Source organism: Purpureocillium lilacinum (assembly GCF_023168085.1).
Source record: "Purpureocillium lilacinum CBS 284.36 DNA, scaffold_6, whole genome shotgun sequence".
NCBI classification, from domain to species: Eukaryota; Fungi; Ascomycota; class Sordariomycetes; order Hypocreales; family Ophiocordycipitaceae; genus Purpureocillium; species Purpureocillium lilacinum.
In genome coordinates this window covers 2,666,560-2,684,433 of record NW_027072116.1, presented here as the reverse complement: position 1 = coordinate 2,684,433, position 17,874 = coordinate 2,666,560, and the positions used below count along the sequence as shown (strand labels likewise).

At 61.1% G+C, this 17,874-nt stretch overlaps 6 protein-coding genes across 6 annotated transcripts; 2 read left to right on the top strand and 4 right to left on the bottom strand.

Annotated features, from left to right (window-relative positions):
• Window positions 1-716: 716 nt before the first annotated feature.
• On the bottom strand, window positions 717-1,699 carry PLICBS_008711 (uncharacterized protein; the record flags this gene model as incomplete). Its single annotated transcript, XM_018324827.1, has 3 exons — window positions 717-1,078; window positions 1,151-1,598; window positions 1,670-1,699. 3 exons carry the CDS (start codon window positions 1,697-1,699, stop codon window positions 717-719), a joined length of 840 nt encoding a protein of 279 aa, XP_018176221.1.
• A 1,739-nt stretch (window positions 1,700-3,438) lies between these two features.
• Window positions 3,439-4,738, top strand: PLICBS_008710 (TFIIH complex serine/threonine-protein kinase subunit kin28; the record flags this gene model as incomplete). Its single annotated transcript, XM_018324828.2, has 2 exons — window positions 3,439-3,649; window positions 3,717-4,738. 2 exons carry the CDS (start codon window positions 3,439-3,441, stop codon window positions 4,736-4,738), a joined length of 1,233 nt encoding a protein of 410 aa, XP_018176222.2.
• Window positions 4,739-5,201: 463 nt separating this feature from the next.
• On the bottom strand, window positions 5,202-8,029 carry PLICBS_008709 (F-box protein: endocytic membrane traffic, recycling ReCYcling 1; the record flags this gene model as incomplete). Its single annotated transcript, XM_018324829.2, has 2 exons — window positions 5,202-7,873; window positions 7,933-8,029. 2 exons carry the CDS (start codon window positions 8,027-8,029, stop codon window positions 5,202-5,204), a joined length of 2,769 nt encoding a protein of 922 aa, XP_018176223.2.
• A 702-nt stretch (window positions 8,030-8,731) lies between these two features.
• Window positions 8,732-10,615, bottom strand: PLICBS_008708 (aspartokinase; the record flags this gene model as incomplete). The annotated part of the gene is made up of 6 exons (XM_018324830.2): window positions 8,732-8,829; window positions 8,929-9,850; window positions 9,909-10,239; window positions 10,297-10,377; window positions 10,441-10,460; window positions 10,526-10,615. The coding sequence occupies 6 exons, from the start codon at window positions 10,613-10,615 to the stop codon at window positions 8,732-8,734; spliced, it is 1,542 nt and encodes a 513-aa protein (XP_018176224.2).
• Window positions 10,616-12,521: 1,906 nt separating this feature from the next.
• PLICBS_008707 (uncharacterized protein) lies at window positions 12,522-15,208 on the bottom strand (the record flags this gene model as incomplete). Its single annotated transcript, XM_065601439.1, has 4 exons — window positions 12,522-14,070; window positions 14,124-14,417; window positions 14,472-15,114; window positions 15,199-15,208. The coding sequence occupies 4 exons, from the start codon at window positions 15,206-15,208 to the stop codon at window positions 12,522-12,524; spliced, it is 2,496 nt and encodes an 831-aa protein (XP_065457511.1).
• Window positions 15,209-16,930: 1,722 nt separating this feature from the next.
• On the top strand, window positions 16,931-17,617 carry PLICBS_008706 (ER membrane protein DP1/Yop1; the record flags this gene model as incomplete). The annotated part of the gene is made up of 4 exons (XM_018324832.1): window positions 16,931-16,981; window positions 17,039-17,254; window positions 17,323-17,444; window positions 17,497-17,617. The coding sequence occupies 4 exons, from the start codon at window positions 16,931-16,933 to the stop codon at window positions 17,615-17,617; spliced, it is 510 nt and encodes a 169-aa protein (XP_018176226.1).
• Between the last annotated feature and the right edge of the window lie 257 nt (window positions 17,618-17,874).

Here is a 17,874-nt window from a genome sequence, read left to right as displayed (position 1 = left end):
GGCTTGCCAGGCTATACGTCGCAGCACGTGTTTGCCAGGGCACAGCAACTCTGACCTGTTATTCGCAGTCTCTTGAAAAAGCCTCGTCATCCCTCGTATTTCTCTGCGCCGACATTGCCGTCCGTCGTCCGCGGCTGTCGCAGAGCCGCATTCGACAAGCCCGCTCTTCCTATATGAATGACAGTGCAACATCGACGTGCGATGTCACCCCGTTCGAGGACAGACGCGCCGCGCTGCCGACCTGTCACCCGACCCAAGGCTTGGGGCCCTCGTCCACCCCCACACCCAAGTTCGCCAGACCGTTGGTTATTTATTAGAGGATCCTCCTTCTTCAGGGGTCATCGCCAGGGGGGTTCGCCCGCCTTGCCCAATCGGGCATACCCTCACGAGCGGGCGTTTCTTCAGCATGTTTGCTAACGGACGAAAATTATACCCAGCTGCGGATAGACGACCAATGGTCGGCCTCTGCAAGTCTAGCACTCATGCGGAGTAGCCTCGACATTATACAGGCCTGTATGTACGCATGTAGGTACGTATGCTAACCGCAGTAAATTAAAGGTACATAACCAACAGTGGTTGTGGTGTGGTGTCGTTTCTATCATTACTCAGCGCCGTCCTCGTATGTATATCTCCACGTCCACATGCACGTCCGCGGCCAACAGTCGACATCAATATCGCCGCTGCCGCCTCCGCTGTCGCCGCCGCCCCTCGCCATACTAAAAGTTGGGCGGGTTGCTGTCCATGGGGTACTCTCTCCTGTACCCGCCGCCGTTGGCGTGGCCACCATTCATGTGGCCGTTGGCGGCGCCCCCGATGCCGTTGCTGCCCTCCTCCATGTCGTGCGGCTTCTCGAACCGCGCCCCCGGGTCCCTCGTGTGTATAGCGGGAAGCAGGTCGATGACAAAGGACAGGATATAAAAGGTAAAGATGAAGGCGATGACCCATTCGAAAACGGCCGCGATGTCGCTATGATGGGTAAAGGTCGTGGCGGCAAAGACAATGGCCAGGACGAGCTCGACGAGGATGAAGGTGAGCTTGACCCAAAAGGACGCGCGCAGGACGCGAAAGTCGCGGTGTTCTGAGGGACGGTCAGCATCTACACTTACTCCCCATCATGCCAGCAGCGATGCACCGGGGGGCAGAGACTCACTGATGCCCAGCCGCTGGTACTCCCAGCAGATAAACACAGCCGACAGCAGGTACCCGGCAATGAAGAGTAGCAGGAAAATGTCGTGCAGGCGCGGGTGGCGCCAGGTGTCGAATATGCTCAGCAGGATGAGCCCGCACGTGCCGATGATGGCGAAGACGATGGTGAGGGCGACAAGGGTGCGCTCGCCGATGGACGAGTTTCTCACAAGGCGCCCGCGGTGCCGCAGCCAGCGCTCCGCCACGAAGGCGAGGTCGAGCGTGACGGTGACGACGGCCGAGCCTGCAATGAAGAGCGGTTTGAGCTCCTGCGCGCCCACGTCGCTGATGTAGGCGATTTTCTGGCCCTCGTTCATGGACGGGTATACGCGGCGGTGGGTGCCGACGATCCAGTGCAGCAGCAGCCCGAGGAGCATGCCGAGCCAGACGAGACTGGAGAAGACTGGTATCATCTGCAAGCACGGAAGCCTTGGTCAGTATCCGATTTACGTCGTGTCTCGTTGCTTGGGCCCAGACGGCGTACCCAGTATGAGAAGTAGCTGCGGAGCGCCATGGTGGGCTACGGTTCCGCTGGAAGCGTGACGTCTGGCAGTTGCTGGCAATTACTGTTCTGATTGAAGTATCGTGTTCACGCGAGGCACTGCCAGCCGCAAAGGCAATGCTGCGCAGCGTTGTCGCCGCCGTCAGTCGGTTCCTGACAAGGGCGTCGCGGGAATGGCGCCACCGTCGATGCGCCACGAACCGAATTGACCGACTGTTTATAAGACTGCGTGGTCGTGCCCCGGACGGCGAAGCAGTAGGTCAAATACTCTTTCTGCTCGTGAGCAGGCGTTTTTGCCACGACTGGTCGAGTTTACGCAAAAGAACAAAGAAAAATATTCATCAACACGTGTGGTGCAAGGCAGGAGTCCGGCGCTTCGGCGTGGTGTTGAGACCCGACAGACTGACGCGCGCGCACATTTGGCTATGACGTATGATTTCCAACCCACTGCAACAGGCCAACGACGCCGCCGCCGCCGCCGCCGAGCGCTGCCGGGCTCCCGGGGCGGCGGAGATAGTGGGCGGCTACCGGTTAGCTCCATGCGCAGCCCCCCGATGAGCGAGCGCTTCGTCATTAGTGTCATCACTCAATCAGACACCATCAGCGATTGCATCGCCTTGGCCAGGCTTGGCCTGCGCTGCGGGCTTGGCCTTTTTTTCCCTCGTGGTCCTGGTGGCGCCGGCGCCCCATGGCCCCCAAACGGGGCGTTCGGAAGGGGAGGTGGAGGGCAGGGCAGTGAAGAATTTCGTCTGCCGCGCTGCGCTTGCAAGCCAGGGTTGCTCTCATAATCAATCCATCCATCCCATCACTATAGCGTGGCGGATGGGCCAGGTTCGGACGCAAGTACGCACGTACGTACGCAGCAGGCACATTAAGCTTTTCCATCCCATCGGGCTGTTCAGGCGCCCCGGCCCCCGGCCCTGGTCCCGTGGTGCGCGGGCGTGCCTGTACGTACGAAGTAGGTGCATTGCGGAGGAACGTAGAAGGACGGAACGGAATGGAAAGGCTGACTAGACGGCGGCGGCGGCGGCGACGCCGATGAGCGCGGGTGGGTGCTCCAGCGGTCCGCTGATGTGAGTTGGTGGGCGCATGTCCCGTAGGAGGCGATTTTGTTTTGTTTGTTACACGTATGGAGATGCTTCGAGGCCAGGCCAGGTAATTACACTGTTCCTCGACTTGTACGGCGCGGACTTTGGCGGTGCGCTGGCAGATTGACTGACGCCCGTGACGCGAAACGCACAGAACGGACTTGCACATGCAATCGCACCCATGCCCTGTAAATACTCTTGTTGTTTTTAATGAGAAAAAAAATTGAAGGAAAAAAAAAGTTTGACGGCATGGAGCCTTGAATCAGCGCGTCAACGTCGCCAGTTGACAGACAACAGGCTTCGAGTCTCTCTGTCTCTCTGACAGCTCTGACTGAGACAGGCGACAGCGACCCGCCCGCCGACAGCTCGCTGTGCGCAGGTGCTGGCTTATCTTATCGCACCAGGCACCACCCACCTCAACCTCCAAACCTCCACATAGTATGAACTACGTGAACTGCTCAGCATCGCCATTTGACCATCACCACCACCACCACCGCGCTCAAGCTTCCACGCTCGTCGACCCCGACAACCTCCCCGCCGCACGGCAGAACGCAGCTTCTCAACCACAACCCCCCATGTTATAACCCGCCGCCGCACCGCCGCGCACTCGCACAACTAGCCCTCTCCTCCCGACGGCGAGACACTGGCATCGGCTCACCAACCATGGCCGTCTCTCCCGTCGTCACCACCACCACGACCGCCGCCCACGACCTCCCCCGCTCCGTCTCCTCGCCCCTCAAGAACCTCGCCTCGGGCCCCGCCTCGTCCAATGGCACCCCCAAGCCCGCGCCCGTCGGTGGCGCGACCACTCTTCCGCCGACGCTCGACCTCGCCGAGCAGATGAATGAGGAGGAGAAGCGCAAATACGCCAAGGGTAATAGCTTAGCCTCACTCCTCTGTCCCTGAAGGGCGCGTGTATACTAAAGTGGGAGCAAAAACAGGCAAGAAGCTCGGTGAAGGTACCTACGCCATCGTCTTCCTCGGCCATCTCCGCGCCCAACCCTCGACGCTCGTCGCCATCAAGAAGATCAAGGTTCAGAAAGAGTACACCGAGGGCATGGCCCCCGACGCAGTCCGCGAGCTCAAGCACCTGCAGGAGCTGCGCCACCCCAACATCATCTCCCTCCTCTCCGTCTTCTCCTCCAAGGACCAGAACCTCAACCTCGTGCTCGAGTACCTGCCGCTCGGCGACCTCGAGATGCTCATCCGCGACACGGACCGCGTGCGCTACGGCGCCGCCGATATCAAGGCCTGGATGGGCATGCTCACCCGCGCCGTCTGGTTCTGCCACGAAAACTTTGTCCTCCACCGCGATATCAAGCCTAACAACTTGCTCATCGCCGCCGACGGCGAGGTCAAGCTCGCCGATTTCGGTCTCGCGCGCTCCTTCGCAGACCCCCACCACAACATGACGTCCAACGTCATCACCCGCTGGTACCGCCCGCCCGAGCTCCTCTTCGGCGCGAGGCACTACGGCGGTGCCGTCGACATCTGGTCCGTCGGCACCGTCTTCGCCGAGCTCGTCATGCGCGCCCCCTACCTGCCCGGCAACAACGAGCTCGACCAGATCAAGCTCATCTGCGAGGCCATCGGCACCCCCAACGACGACGTCTGGCCCGGCGTCTCCAAGCTCCCCGAGTACACGGTCCCCGCGCAGCACCCCGTCCGCGGCCGCGACTGGTACGAGATGCGCTTCGGCACCGTCGGCCCGGACGGCGTCGACCTACTCATGCGCACCCTCGCCCTCGACCCCAAGAAGCGCATCTCGGCCCGCGACATGCTCCGCCACCGCTGGTGGCACTCGGAGCCCAAGCCCACCCGCAACCATCGCCTGCCCCGCAAGGACGCCGGCGGCGAGGACCGCATGGGCGCCGACCTCAAGCGCCGCCCGGGCGTCGTCACGGGCGAAGAGGACCGCGGCGCAAAGGTCGCCCGCAAGCTCGACTTTGGCAGCAAGAAGTAACATGAGTGAGCGGCTAGATATGCAAGCAGAGTCGTTGAGCCGAGGGAGTTTTTTGTTTTCGGGGAGCCGGGTTGGTTGGCAAAAGGGGCATTGACTACATACCGGCGGCGTCATCATCTTTCACGGCGTTTGGGGGTTTGGAGGTTTGAGAATCGAGTATAGGCAGCTGGCCAGCCACTGGCATCCCGTCGCTCCGGCGGCGCGCACATGCGTGTGTACTACCATTTTATACGGTTTATTGTCTTCGTGCAGATATGCTGCATGCTTGCCCGAAGGAAAATACAAATCTTCCACTACCCCCTGCCGCCCGTCGTCCGCTGAGCTGCGAGTGCGTGTGTGTCTTGGCCGCTATCCAATGTGCTGCAAAATGTACAACCGCCAGTCACGGAACCAAACCCTTCTCCCCCCGTCACTTCTGGTGACCCTGTCTCGTTCTGTCTCTACGCCGCCGTGCTCTGGCTTCTCACATGAGCAGGCACTCCATCCCGTACATGGCCCTCTCGACGCTCTTGCGCACCTGATACCAGTCCGCCCTCCGCTGCGCATACTCATACACCTCCTCGGCGCGAAACACGCCGCCGAAGCGGTCCCCGTCGGCGATGACGGCGGCCATGTCGCGCGCGTGCGCCGGGTCGATGAGGTAAATCTGGCTGAGCTCGCGCAGGGCCGAAAAGTACGCCAGCAGGTCCTGGTTGCGCAGGGCGCGCACGTACTCGGCGTAGAGGTTCATGTCGGCGATGAGCTTGACGGCCCCGTCGGTGCTCACGCGCTGCCGCTTGAGGTGCTTGCATATCGCCACGAAGAGCCGCTGCCCGACCTCGGCGTTGAACACGTCTAGCATCGCCTTGTCCGTCGTGCCCACCAGCATGCGCGTGTGCGACGACACGAGCTCCACGATGCGCTGCGCCGTCGCTGTCGGCCCAATGTCTGGCTCTGATGATGGCGGCGCCATGCTGGCCGACTTGTTGTCGCCGGCTGCTGTTCCTGCTGCCGCTGCTGCTGCCGCTGCCGTGGTCGCCGCAGCGGGTGCCACGGGGTTGTAGTCGGTCGGCAGCTGCATCGTGCCAAACAGGTACTCGACCTCGTCCATGAGCACGTCGATGCCGCGGTTCAGCCCCGCCGCGACGCTCTCGTCGAGCATCTGCTCAAACTTCTTCTTGGCCAGGCCCGCCGGGTCCAGGAAGTCGTTCTTGTCCGCGATCTTGGGCGTCGCCAGCTGCTGCTCGTAAAACACGTCAATCATCTGCGATATCAGGTCGCCCACGTTGACCAGCTCGATAAACGTCACCAGCGGCGCCACCCCCTTTTGGGTGTGGTCGTTGACCACGTCTCGCGGGTTGTAGTGCGACAGGTGGTCGACGGCCGTGTCGAAGCCGGGTTTGACGTGCCGCTGGCCCAAGATGCGCAGCAACACCACAAACATGTTGGCGCACTGCTCTTTGGCCTCGCCGCCCGTCTGGCCCCCAAGCGGGATGAGGACCGCCGCCCGCCCCAGGCTCGTCTTGGCCGCGTGCACCAGGTTCAGCGCGACCTCGATGCTGCACAGTGACTTGATGCCTTCGAGCTTCGACGCCATGAGTGCCGCCTTGGCCGCCAGCTCGTCCGTCGGCGCCTTGCCGCCACCAGGCATCGGACTCGCCCTGCCACCCAGCCCAGGTGTCTCCGGCCGTGAGGGAGTCGGAGTCACCGCCTGCGACCCATTGGCGCCAGACCCCGATGCTGTGACGGGCTTCGTCGTCGCGAACGGAGACCCTATTGGAAAGCTAGGGAGCACCGTCACCGGCATCATCACCACCTTCTTGAAGGAACTCAAAAAGTCCTTCTTCTCTGCCGAGCGGTTGAAGTTGGCCATGTAGAACGACTCGAGCGACGAGTCCTGCTCCGACAGCTTCTTTTCCCACTGCGACACCTCCGTTTCGGCCTGCTTGGTGAAGAAGTCGAGCTCCTCCTGCAGATAGAGATCAAGATGCGGCTCAAAAACCCGAAGCGTCAGGTCCTTGGCCTTTTCGTTGATATCCCCGTGGGACCCTTGCGGCGGCGTCAGCGTCTGAAAGAAGCGCATCGTCTGCTCGAACACGCCCGAGACGGCCTTGAGGTACGACGCGATGCTCCGCTCGTGGCACTCGTCGAACAAAGGCGTCGTGTACTCCATGATGATATCCTCGCGCACCTTGTCCACAAACTCCCAGAATACGGCCGCCGGTTCCGGAAAGATGCGCTCTATGACGCCGGCCTGGTCGTTGACCTTGGCCAGAAGCACCTCCTGGAAGCGGCGCGCCGGCTCCAGCGAGACGTTATCCGTGGGCCCCATGTTGATGCACTCGACCGGGTTGAGCGTCAGGTCCCGATCGTGGAAGATGGGATGCTTGTGGATGAACAGCTCGATGCCGCCACGCGCGCCGCCGAGCGTGTGCAGCACATGCGCGTAGCGCTTCATCCTCCCATCCACGTCCCAAAACTCGTAGCCCTGCTCAAACTCGCGCACCACGGCGCTCTCAAAGATGCCCGTCATCGACGCCAGCTTCTCCTCGCGCTCGGCGCGCCCGGGCGCCCAGTCGCTTCTCGAGAACCTCTTGAGGTTGGCCAGCATCTGCGCCTGCTTCTCCGGATCGCGGAATGCCTTGAAGACGATGGGATCGGCGTGACTCCTCGCCTTGACAATGTCAAAGTAGAATGGCGCCAGCGCACCGTATATCTTGCCGTACTCTTGCCTCGCACCGCCCCTGATGCTCTTGACGCTCTTGAAAACGTCCAGATACGAGTCGGCATCCTCGGGATCGTCTTTGCGAGCTCCCCCCAGGCTCATGGTCTGGAAGCCGTCTCTCAGATCTGATGCCGCACGCCGCCGCTTTTGCTCTTCTACCGAAGCGTCAAATAGTGTTGTCTCCCCTGGTTTGTGGGCTGCTGTCGCTCCGTCGGGCTGCTGGCCCGCGGCTCGCTCCGCAGCTTCGCGCCGCCGCCGTACCGCTTCTTCGAATCGTCGCCGCGCCTCCCGCTCGTCCCAGCAGCCCATGCTCTTTAACCGCGACACCCATCTTGTGTCGTCGTATACCATTTCCTGGAGTCGGCGGGACGTGCGGGCCATGCGGATCTGGTCGGCGACGGGGAGGTAGTCGAGGATGGTCACCATGATCTCTGGCAGGTCAATGTCAGCTTGACATCCTCGCAAGGCGACGTTCTGCAGCTCGACGCACCTGCCGGGAGCCTCGATCTCGAGTCAATCATCTCCGTGGCCTGCAGGGCGCTGAGGATCCCCGCGCCTCGGCGGCTGCCATCCTTGCGTCTATTCATGGTGGTGTCGTCTTCGGCGTCGCACACGGGTTACGCGCCGTCCGTCGGTGCGCAGGCGTCGTTTGCTATGTGTTCCGTAGTTCGCGTCGACGCATCGTAAGGACGTCGTTTGGAATTGCTGCCTGGAGGCCTGCAATCGAGGTGATGCGTCGTGTCAAAGAGGCTGACGGCGAGCCCCTGTTTTGCGTGCCGCCTGGACCCGAGGTGAGGTGTTCTGAAGCTGTGGCGGCCCCTCCGCAGCTGCTGGTACAGCTGCCAGGTACATGTGACGTAGCGTCCACAGTGCTCCATCTGACATGACTACCCGGGAGCTTCACTTTAACATGCCACGACATAAATCAACGCACGGCAAACAAACAATGCTCCCCGCAAGAGCTCGGGGCATTGATACATGAATATCTCGTTAATGCGCGCATGTTCACATGTAGTATATTCTCCACCGTCGCCTGAAGAACAGTCGCAAGGTCTACTCTATTTTGCCAGCGCCTGTTGTCCAAAACTCCAAACGTATGTGCATCAGTATATCCACCCACGCCTCGCCCTTAACTCATCACGACAACGGGGCCCGAGCAATCTCGCATGGTCTGCTTCTCTCATTGAAACATTGACCCTGGTGAGATACGATGCATTCATCATTCAGCGAGCCAACCCTTCAGGCTACGTTTCTGGTCCGCCTCAGCCAGCGGCACTCGCCGCTCATATTCATTCCAGAAACGTAAACAGGTGCGTGTGCAAGACATTCATGGCCCGAGTGGCGTCTCGGGAGTCGATCACACATGAAATGTTGATTTCGCTCGCGCCTGCAAAAAAAGTGGCTCAGTTAGCTTAAAATCTCTTTCATGGCCGAGATTCTGTCACGTCTCAGGCGGCTAGGCCGCGCAGATCTCGCTGTCACTCACCCTGTGAAATCATCTCCAAGTTGACGTTGTGCTCGCCGAGCGTCGAAAACATCTTGCCGGCAACGCCAATCATGTTTTTCATGTCGGCGCCCACGAGGCTGAGGATCGCCATGTCCGACAGGACGCTGACCTCGCCGCACTCCGCCAGGCTCTGCTTGGCGTTGGCAAAGGCGTCGACGCGCGTGCTGCCCGAGTGGATGGCCAGCGACACGTGCACCTCACTGGTCGAGATGAGGTCAACTGAGATGGAATGCTTATCGAGGATCGAGAAGACGCGCGCGAAGAAGCCGTGGGAGATGGACCGCTTGTTGGAGTGCACGTTGATGACGCTGATGTGGTCCTTGATGGTCACCGCCGTCGGCCGCTTCGGGCTCTTGGACGGCAGCGGCGCCCCGGACGGCCGTGCCCGCTGCAGCTGGTGGCTCGCCGACATCATGGGGTCGGGGATGACGATGGTGCCGTTGCCACGGGGGTTCTTGACGTTCTTGATGCGGATCGGTATCGGCGGCTGCGCCCGGATGACCTGGTCCATGGTGAGGTGGTGGATGACTTCGGAGCCGTAAAACGTCAACTCGGCCGCTTCCGAGGGCGTGATGGACGGCAGCAGCCTCGCCGTGGGCACCTTGGACGGGTCGGCCGTGAAGATGCCGTCCACCTCTTTCCAGATCTGGAGCTCCTGCGCCTTTAGCGACACGGCACACAACGCGGCGCAAAGGTCAGTGTAGCCGCGCCCGATGTCGCCGTCGATGAGGCTCCCGGGGACGTTGCCGAAGAAGCCCGTGACGACGGGTACCCGGCCCTCGCAGGCGGACAGTTTTCTTGAGAAAGCTGCGATCGCCGACTTGTAAAATGACGCATCCAAGTGCGCCGCGGCGTCGTGATGCAGCGCGTCGCACAGGTCAATGTACTCGGCATCCACACCCTACGCATCTCACAGTCAGCAAACAGCTCTCTGAGCGCCCGAAAAACAGACACCATACCGCATCCTGCAAGAGCACTGTCATGTACAGACAGGCCAGCTTCTCGCCGAAGCTAATGACGCGGTCCTTTGCTCTTGAGTTGATCTCGAGGTTGAAGCGCTTGGCAGCAATGATGTACTCGATGAGCTCCTGGCACTCGGCCTCGATCTTCCTGGACAAGTCGCTGCGCAGGCTGGCGTCCTTGACGAAGGACTCGGCGGCGAAGATGTGGTCGTTGCAAATGTCCATGATGAGGCCCTTGGCCTGCTCGATGAGCGTGTCCGGGTCCTCATCCGTGCTGGCGGCGTAGGCGAGCGCGACATGTTGCAGCTTGTTGTAGACGCCTAGTAACCTGAGGAGGGACAATGAGAATGCTGCGCGGCAAGTGAGAGGCGCGGATGAGACTCACCGACTCGTCGTGCCTTCAGCCTTCTTCCCCGTGCTGCGGGCCGAGCACACGACGACGACACGATTCCGCGACAGACTCGCCCTGGGATGAGTTAGCAGGAGGAGGCGACACCGTGCAGCAAGGGTGGCGTAGCATCACACATACTTGACGATATCGCGAGCAATCTGGGACTGGGTCAGCGCCTGGCCTGGTGGTTCATGGTATCTCTCGGACTCTCGCCTCGACTCACCTTGTCTGGAAACTTGCCCACGCTGGTGCCCCCAAACTTCTGGACGACCCAGCCCAGATCGGAGGCATTGCTATACGTGGAACTCCCCATGACTGCAGCTCAATTGCTCCCCCGACGTCTGTCGTCGAGGTGTTTGGCGAACGATGCGATGCTCAACAGTCCCGACGGGCCTTGAAACCCCGATCCCGGCGCTTGTCTCAGACGCAGCCGGGCAAAAAGTCTCGACAGCGTCAGCGCCACGGGCCGCAGATGCGCGCAATGTTCTCCCCGAAGTGGCGATTGATGAGTATGAGTGAATGAGTGAGGTGGCGCGCGTATGGGACGGGGGAAGACGGTGATACACGGCGGGTAGCAGCTTTCAATGAGTGAGGGCGAAATGGCGATGAAGTCCCGACGTGAGTAATAAAAGTCGACGAAACGGCCTTTGGGCTTTGGGTGAGCCCACTCAGCGGGCGGCGGTGCGTTCGTTCAGTGGCTCCCGTCGCCTTTGGTGGGGTTGGTAGGTGCCAATGGGTGATATGACTCTGGGCAGGCGCCGACGACGGACTCGCCTCGACTCGACGCTTGCAATTTTTGGGGGGGGCAGACGTCTCCCTCGGCCTGTACGAGATGATGATGCCGGCCGCAATCGGTACAGGGGGGGCGATCTCGCGGGGGAAAATAGCAAGATAAATAAAAGATGCAGATGAAGATGAAGGCAGCGCAGCGGCGTGCACAAAAGTCATACACCACTACTACCTACCACCACTACCAACGCTGCACAATAGTCGGAACCCTGGGAGATACGTTACGGCGGCGGCGGCGGCGGATGACAGAGCACGATGAATAACCCATAAATTCCCGTCGCCGACCTCAATGCCACGCTGACCCTCTGGCCAACCAGCGCCCCCGCGAAGCCATTAGTTTTTTTCCGTGGTGGCTGCTGGCGGCTGAGTGGCTCTCGGGCGAATGGCGCCATGGGGGCCCTCCCGCGGGTTGCCTGCCTGCGTGGCTTCCCTGCGCGGTTTGCCGGTGGTACTGGTGGCTTGTGATGGATGGACTGACTGACTGAACTGGTGCCCGGTGGCATGGTTCCGTTCCGTCTTCGGCGACCCGTCTGGCCACGGGCGCCCGTTTATTACTGCCCGAGCGAGCGCGTGGCTGAGGTCTGAGGCGCCCGGCCGTACATAAGGTACTAACTTACAGCAAGCAACACAGCACTGACAGCGCTGCCACTCATCCACCAGCAGCCGAGCGGTGATGCCAAAACTGGAACAGCGACGGACGGCAATTGATTGAAGTGAAGCCCCCACGTTCAGCAACGGTCCCGACATCCGACTCGTATTCGTACCGCACCACACACGAGCACCCACGTAAACACCAAACGACACATGCTCGCGATGCCGCACACGCACCCAATGCCGGCTGCCCCCGAGGTACCACCACCAATGTCCCCCGACACATGCATGCACGCATGCACATGTGAAGATGCACCACTCCGCAAGCATGCACGTCGCAGATAGATGGAATAATGGAAAAAGCCGGCAAACGAAAAGCAGCCATTGCGTCGTATAGGCACCTATCCAGGGTCACCAGCTGTCCATGCGCCCCGAGTGTATCCTAGGCCGTACATAACATCAGTCAATACAAGTCACCGCCGTCGGAGCCAACCCGACAGCAACCCAAAAGGCACAGGAACCTCGCGTGCCCGCCATCCTTCAAACGCAGTCCCGCCCGCCGCCGACACCGTTCCAAGTTGCCGCCCCGAGCCGTCAAGCAAACAGCCACCCAGCAACAAGGTCGTCGTTATGTATCGTGCCTCGTCCCCGTCGTCAGGTCGCGCCCGTCATTAGCCACCCTCCCCAGCCCTTGGTAGTCCCCCTTTCCGCGCATGCCGAACCGAGAACAGCACTGGGTATTAAAGCCACCCAACTCAAGCACCACCCAAAACGCCGACCATCCCATGCCTGATGGCTTCCTTTTTTGCGCCGTTCTCCCTATATGCTTCATGGCCTGCTTATAAAGCAGCCCCTCCAACCGCCAGCTCCGTCCCTGCCACCATTCCCACGCCGTCTGCCCCGGAGAACGTGTACTTGTCCATGGGGAAGTCGTCTTCGGGCGTTCGCATGCTGATGCCGCTGTCATCGTGTGGGTCTGGGTTGCCGCCGTTCCCGCTGCTGCCGCCGCCGCCACCGGTCGCGCCCATGGACGCCTGGCTGGTGTTTGGCGGGGGCGGGAACGGCGCCCGACCCGGCTGCGACTGCGAGACGTTGGGCACGTTCACGTCTTCGCTGCCGGTGCTGTAGCGCGAGTTCTGTCGGCTCGTCTCCTTGGTCGCCTCCTCCGGGCTCGCCACCGCCTTGGCGCTTGGTTGCCGCGGCTTCTGCTTCATGAAGCCTCCCTGCTCCGTGAGGAACACCACCATCTCGTCCACCCACGTCTTCGTCACCCACCAGGACCCAAAGCTCTTGCCCTGCGCCAGCGTGAGATCTCGCATCACCGCTGTCCCAACCCGCTCCACGCACCAGACGATGTCAGTATGCGACGCGTACGGGAACTTCTCCGGCAGCCCTTGCAGAAAACCAACCCATCGGTCCAAGACGTTTTGGCCAGTCGAGTTCACCCCGCTGTTCTCGTCTGGTTGTCGGTTGCTTCGAGACGCCACGTCGCCGTACACCGTGAGGCATTCCACTTCCCACGGCACGTTGACCGGGTCGAGCAGGTCGCGCATTTCCGTCACCAGCAAGTCCACCACATCGTCCATGCCGCGTGTCGGCACGCACTCAGCAACTTTGCGAGCCCGGATCATTGTGATCCAGTCGAGGTACATCTGGTCGCGGTTCGCTGGGTTCGACAGCATGTTGGCCGCCGCGTGAGCTGTGAGGTTGACACGGAGCGCCCGGTCCAGGAGTCCAGCGAAGATGGCGGCGGGGCCCTCCTTGGCGGCAATGACATGTTGAGGCTGGCCTTGGAAAGACTCGCGAATGTGCGGCACCAGCCTCTCCGAGATGTTGCGAAGAGTGTCAAGCACAGGCTTGGGCACGACTTGCAGCGTCAGCCCTGCAATGATGCTCATCATTCGCTGATACAAGGCGAAGTCGCAGCCCTCGATCCACGGCGCCAAAGCCGCATTGCCCAGCAGCTTCTGTACGGGCATCGTGAGCGTGCCCTGGAAGGAAGTGTAGAGGTGGAAAAAGGTCTTCTCGCGGCAGTATCTGATGCACTCTACCAGAGAGGTGCAGTGAGACCGATACAAAGCCGACAGTGACTTGGCGGCATCCGGGTCGGTACCGTGCGGGAGGAACGGTTCGATCGCCGGCAGCGCAATAGGCTCCGACTGCTTGACGTTGGATTCGTCTTCGACAGACGGGAACGCCAGCTCCAATGAAGTCTTGGTCGAAGTGCTGTGGATGGAGTCGAGGCTGGCCAGCTCAGGGTGGTTGTAAAGGCTGTGACTCCGGGCATCAGCACCAGCCTCCCCATGCTCCCTTTGACTCGGACGAGCGCCTTCAGGTGCGGGCAGCGAGCCTCGACCAGCAGGTCCGTTGGACTGGGACTGAGATCTGCTGCACAACGGTTAGCGTCGAACGACAAGTCTGGGGGAAACAACATGACCAACCTGAAGCTTTGGCCAAAGCTTTGCGCCTCGGGAAGCGGGCGTGGGACAGGCGGCTGCGAGTCGCGCGAGTCGCCCTGGTCCTCGACAAGCGCAAAGTTGACGTAGTGATACTTAGACTCTCCACGCACTCCCAGTCGACGAGTCTTGAGTCCTGGGAAGAGAACGCGCACCAGCTTTCCAAAGCTAGCGGGATTGAGAACGGTGATTCTCTCCGTGGCGCAGCGCGACGCATAGTTGGCGTAGACGCGACCACGAGGGACAGAACCCTTGCCCTTGGAACAAACCGAATTGATCCTGATGAGTTTAGTATTGCGTGCTGCAAGTCGCGAAAAGGGGCGGGTCTCGTACCAGAGCATAGCAAAAACCTGGCGCGTCCGTTCCGAGTTTGGACCGCGCTCATTGCCATGCAGCTCACCAGCAACGTCCTGGAGTGTGCGATGGCGGTTAGCGCCAAACAGCTGCCTCATCTCAAGCTCATTGTTGGCGCTCGACCTGGTGGCGGGCTTGGGCGCACCGACAGCGCCGCCCATGAGGTCAGCATCGTCGTTGTCGTCCCTGTCCAGCATCTGGGTGTCGCCGTCAGTAAAGCTCGCATTGGCGCCGTATTGCTCATTGGGCAACGGATGGCGGGCCATGGGGTGCTGCTGTTGCGGGTGCTGCTGCTGGTAGGACATGTGGTGGTGAGGCATGGGCGCAGACATGGAGTTGTCCATGGAGAAGTCGTGATTTCCCGACTGCATGTTGGTGGCAGCCTGCACGATCATCATCTCCTCGGTGGACATTTGTGCCGTCGAGTTCATGGGCTTGTCGTTGGCCATCCATTGGCCGGCATACATACTGGAAGTGTCGGCGAAGCCCGAGTGGTCCATGTTCGGCTGGGTCGTGGCGCTGTGGATGGATGTCGTTGAGGCGCGGGACTGTGGCCGCTTCATGCTTCTCGACTTGGCCGCGGCGGCTGCGGCGGCTGAGGCACCTCTGGTGGCCGGATTGTCTGCGGTGGGCAAGGTCAGCAAGAGAAGAGTACCGGCGAGTTGCGTGGGCTCTGCGTCGTCGCCCGGGATGCACGGCAACGTACCCTGTTCCATGCCGAAGGAGCGGCACTGGGTGGCGGAGAGCTGGCGGAGAGCAGAGGGTTGGACGGTCTGGCGGTACTACCGAACAACAAACATTGGCTGGGCCCGCACGAGTCGGAAGGGCGACGGCGGCCAAGAGCAACCGGCGAAAAAGCGAAGAAAAGAGAAAGAAGCGTCCCGTGGCAATGGCAGTCGTGGTCTGGGCGCTGAAGATGGCCGTGAGGCGCGCGCTTGCTGCTCTTGACTGCAGCGGTCGACCTGCAGATGGCTGTTGTGTTTGGAGTTGTTTTCCTGTTGCGAGGCCAACGGGGGGAGTGGAGGTGAAAGAAAAAGCACGGGGCGGGACACCTGACCGGGGGTACGTACCGGCCGGGATGGGCAAAACCAAAACAAAAGCCACAGTGGCCGGGGGGGCGGTGTTGTTTGGGTTAGGTAAGCACGCGCGGAGGCTCATTATTGGGAATTCCAGATGGGCGCTACGCTCGCTGCTGGTGCAGTGATGCACTACGCTGAATCGCTGTGGGACGCCGATGATGCAAGGCGGGGCAGCCAGCCAGCGCCCGAGCAAATGCGCCGGGTCGGGTTGCTCCCGTCTGCTAGTAGAGCGCCTGGAGCTGCCCGTCCACAGACAGCCCTGAAGCCCGCCCTGGAGGACTGCAGGCCTGATGAGCAGCGAGGTTGGGCGTGCTACCTAGGCTGGACTGTCCTCCCTGCCCCAAGCTGCCTCCGTCCCCAGCGGCCATCAGTGACATGCCCCGTGCCTCGGGGCAGCTCGAGCTCGGAGCAGCAGTGGCGGCGCACCACACAAAAGCAAATTGAAACTCAGTCGCCCAGCCCAGGTCGGACGAGCACTGCGCTGCGAACCACTGCAGCCCGAGCACCCCGAGGATTGCTGCTGGATCGCCCGCTGGCAGGATCGAGCGCAGCCCGACCCGGCGAGCTGGTGAGTCGTCCATGCAGGAACAGCGCATCTCTGTATCACCGCTGGGCCACCCCGATCCACGCACGCGCGGGGCACTGCCTGCATGCGCCAGCACGTAAGAACCGTAAGATTGTCCATCCATAGCACTGCACTGGCTGGACTCCTCGCGCAGACTGCTGGGCACGACCATGGCATCGACTTGGAGTCCCGCATCCTGTGTGCCCCGTGCAACGCACATTCTGCTCGTGTGACATTTTCATCAGAGTTCTGTCCAGGTGGACACATCAACAAACGGGCCTGACGAGGTGGTGCGGTCGGCCCTTGGGCAACGGGTTTTGCCCTCCCACCGCCGCGAGGGAGCGAGCCCCGGCTGGGCGAACCCACCGCGGAATATCCGGGGCGCCCGACCCCTGCTAAGGGTCAAGTAGCTCCTCAGCCACCCGCCGGTGGGCGCGGACCAGGGCTCGTAACAACCCCGCTATCTCGCTCATTTGCCCTGTCTCATTAGGCCAGATCCTTGGAAGCGGGAGCACACACGTCAGAGCCCAGCTGTCCTGGCGTCACCCACCCGGCCACGGCGGCCACCACGGCCAAAGCTGTGCGCTCTCTCAACTCCGCCGGTCACAAGCCACTGACGCCTGATCTAGCTTCTTCCTCCTGCAACACCACCAACTTGACACCCGTCGCCGACTCCAACTCCAGATCTATCGCATCGCGCTTCGCTTGCTCGAGCTTCCCATTACATCAGTCCAGCTCTACTTTGTACACAGCACGTCGACAACCGCAACACGAGCTTTCACCCCGCCGTCAAAATGTCTGCGCAGCAAAAGGCTCAGAACTACCTCAGCACCTTGGACCAGGAGGTTTGTCTGCTCGTCCCGCGCGCACCCTCACCACGTCACTGACGCAGGTGTCCGTAGCTTTCCAAGTACCCGGCCCTCAACAACCTTGAGAAGCAGTCGGGCGTCCCCAAGGCCTACGCCGTCATCGGCCTTGGCGCGCTCTACTTCTTCCTCATCATCTTCAACCTCGGTGGCCAGCTGCTCACCAACTTTGCTGGTTTCGTCATCCCGGGATACTACTCGCTCAATGCACTCTTCACTACGTCCAAGGAGGATGACACTCAGTGGCTGACTGTGCGTTGCCCTCCCCTTCGGCGCGTCGCTGCCGGACCACGGCTGCCCTTGCTGACAGATGCTTCCAGTACTGGGTGGTGTTCGCCTTCTTCACCGTCACGGAGAGCTTCTTCAACATCGTCTACTGGTTCCCCTTCTACTTCGTCTTCAAGTTTGTCTTCCTTCTGTGGCTGTCGCTGCCAATGTTCCGGTACGTCTCCCCCATTTCCCAGCCGTGCCGGTGGACACTGACGATGACGTAGCGGTGCCGAGATTGTCTTCAAGTCTTTCCTGTCCCCCACCCTCGGCCGATACTTCCAGCAGCCCGCCTCGACCTCTGCTGGCCTGCGCTCCAAGACGGGCGGCCTGGACAAGTCCGAGTAGAGGATGACGGCTACGCCGGCCACGTCACGCAGCAGCTGATTCCCTCCCTGCTGGCAATCAACGCGTGGCGCATTGACTATGCGTGCTCACGAATGGCCGCGATGAACAAAACGAAATATTGATACGGGTGAGAGCCACCGCGACCTATTTCTTGCTATAGCCACTGCAGTCTTAACTGGGCGCCCGGGAAAGGCGTGGGTATTGGCTAGGAAGGGCGATGATGCATTGCGGCGAAGACGACTGTTCGACGAGTTTTG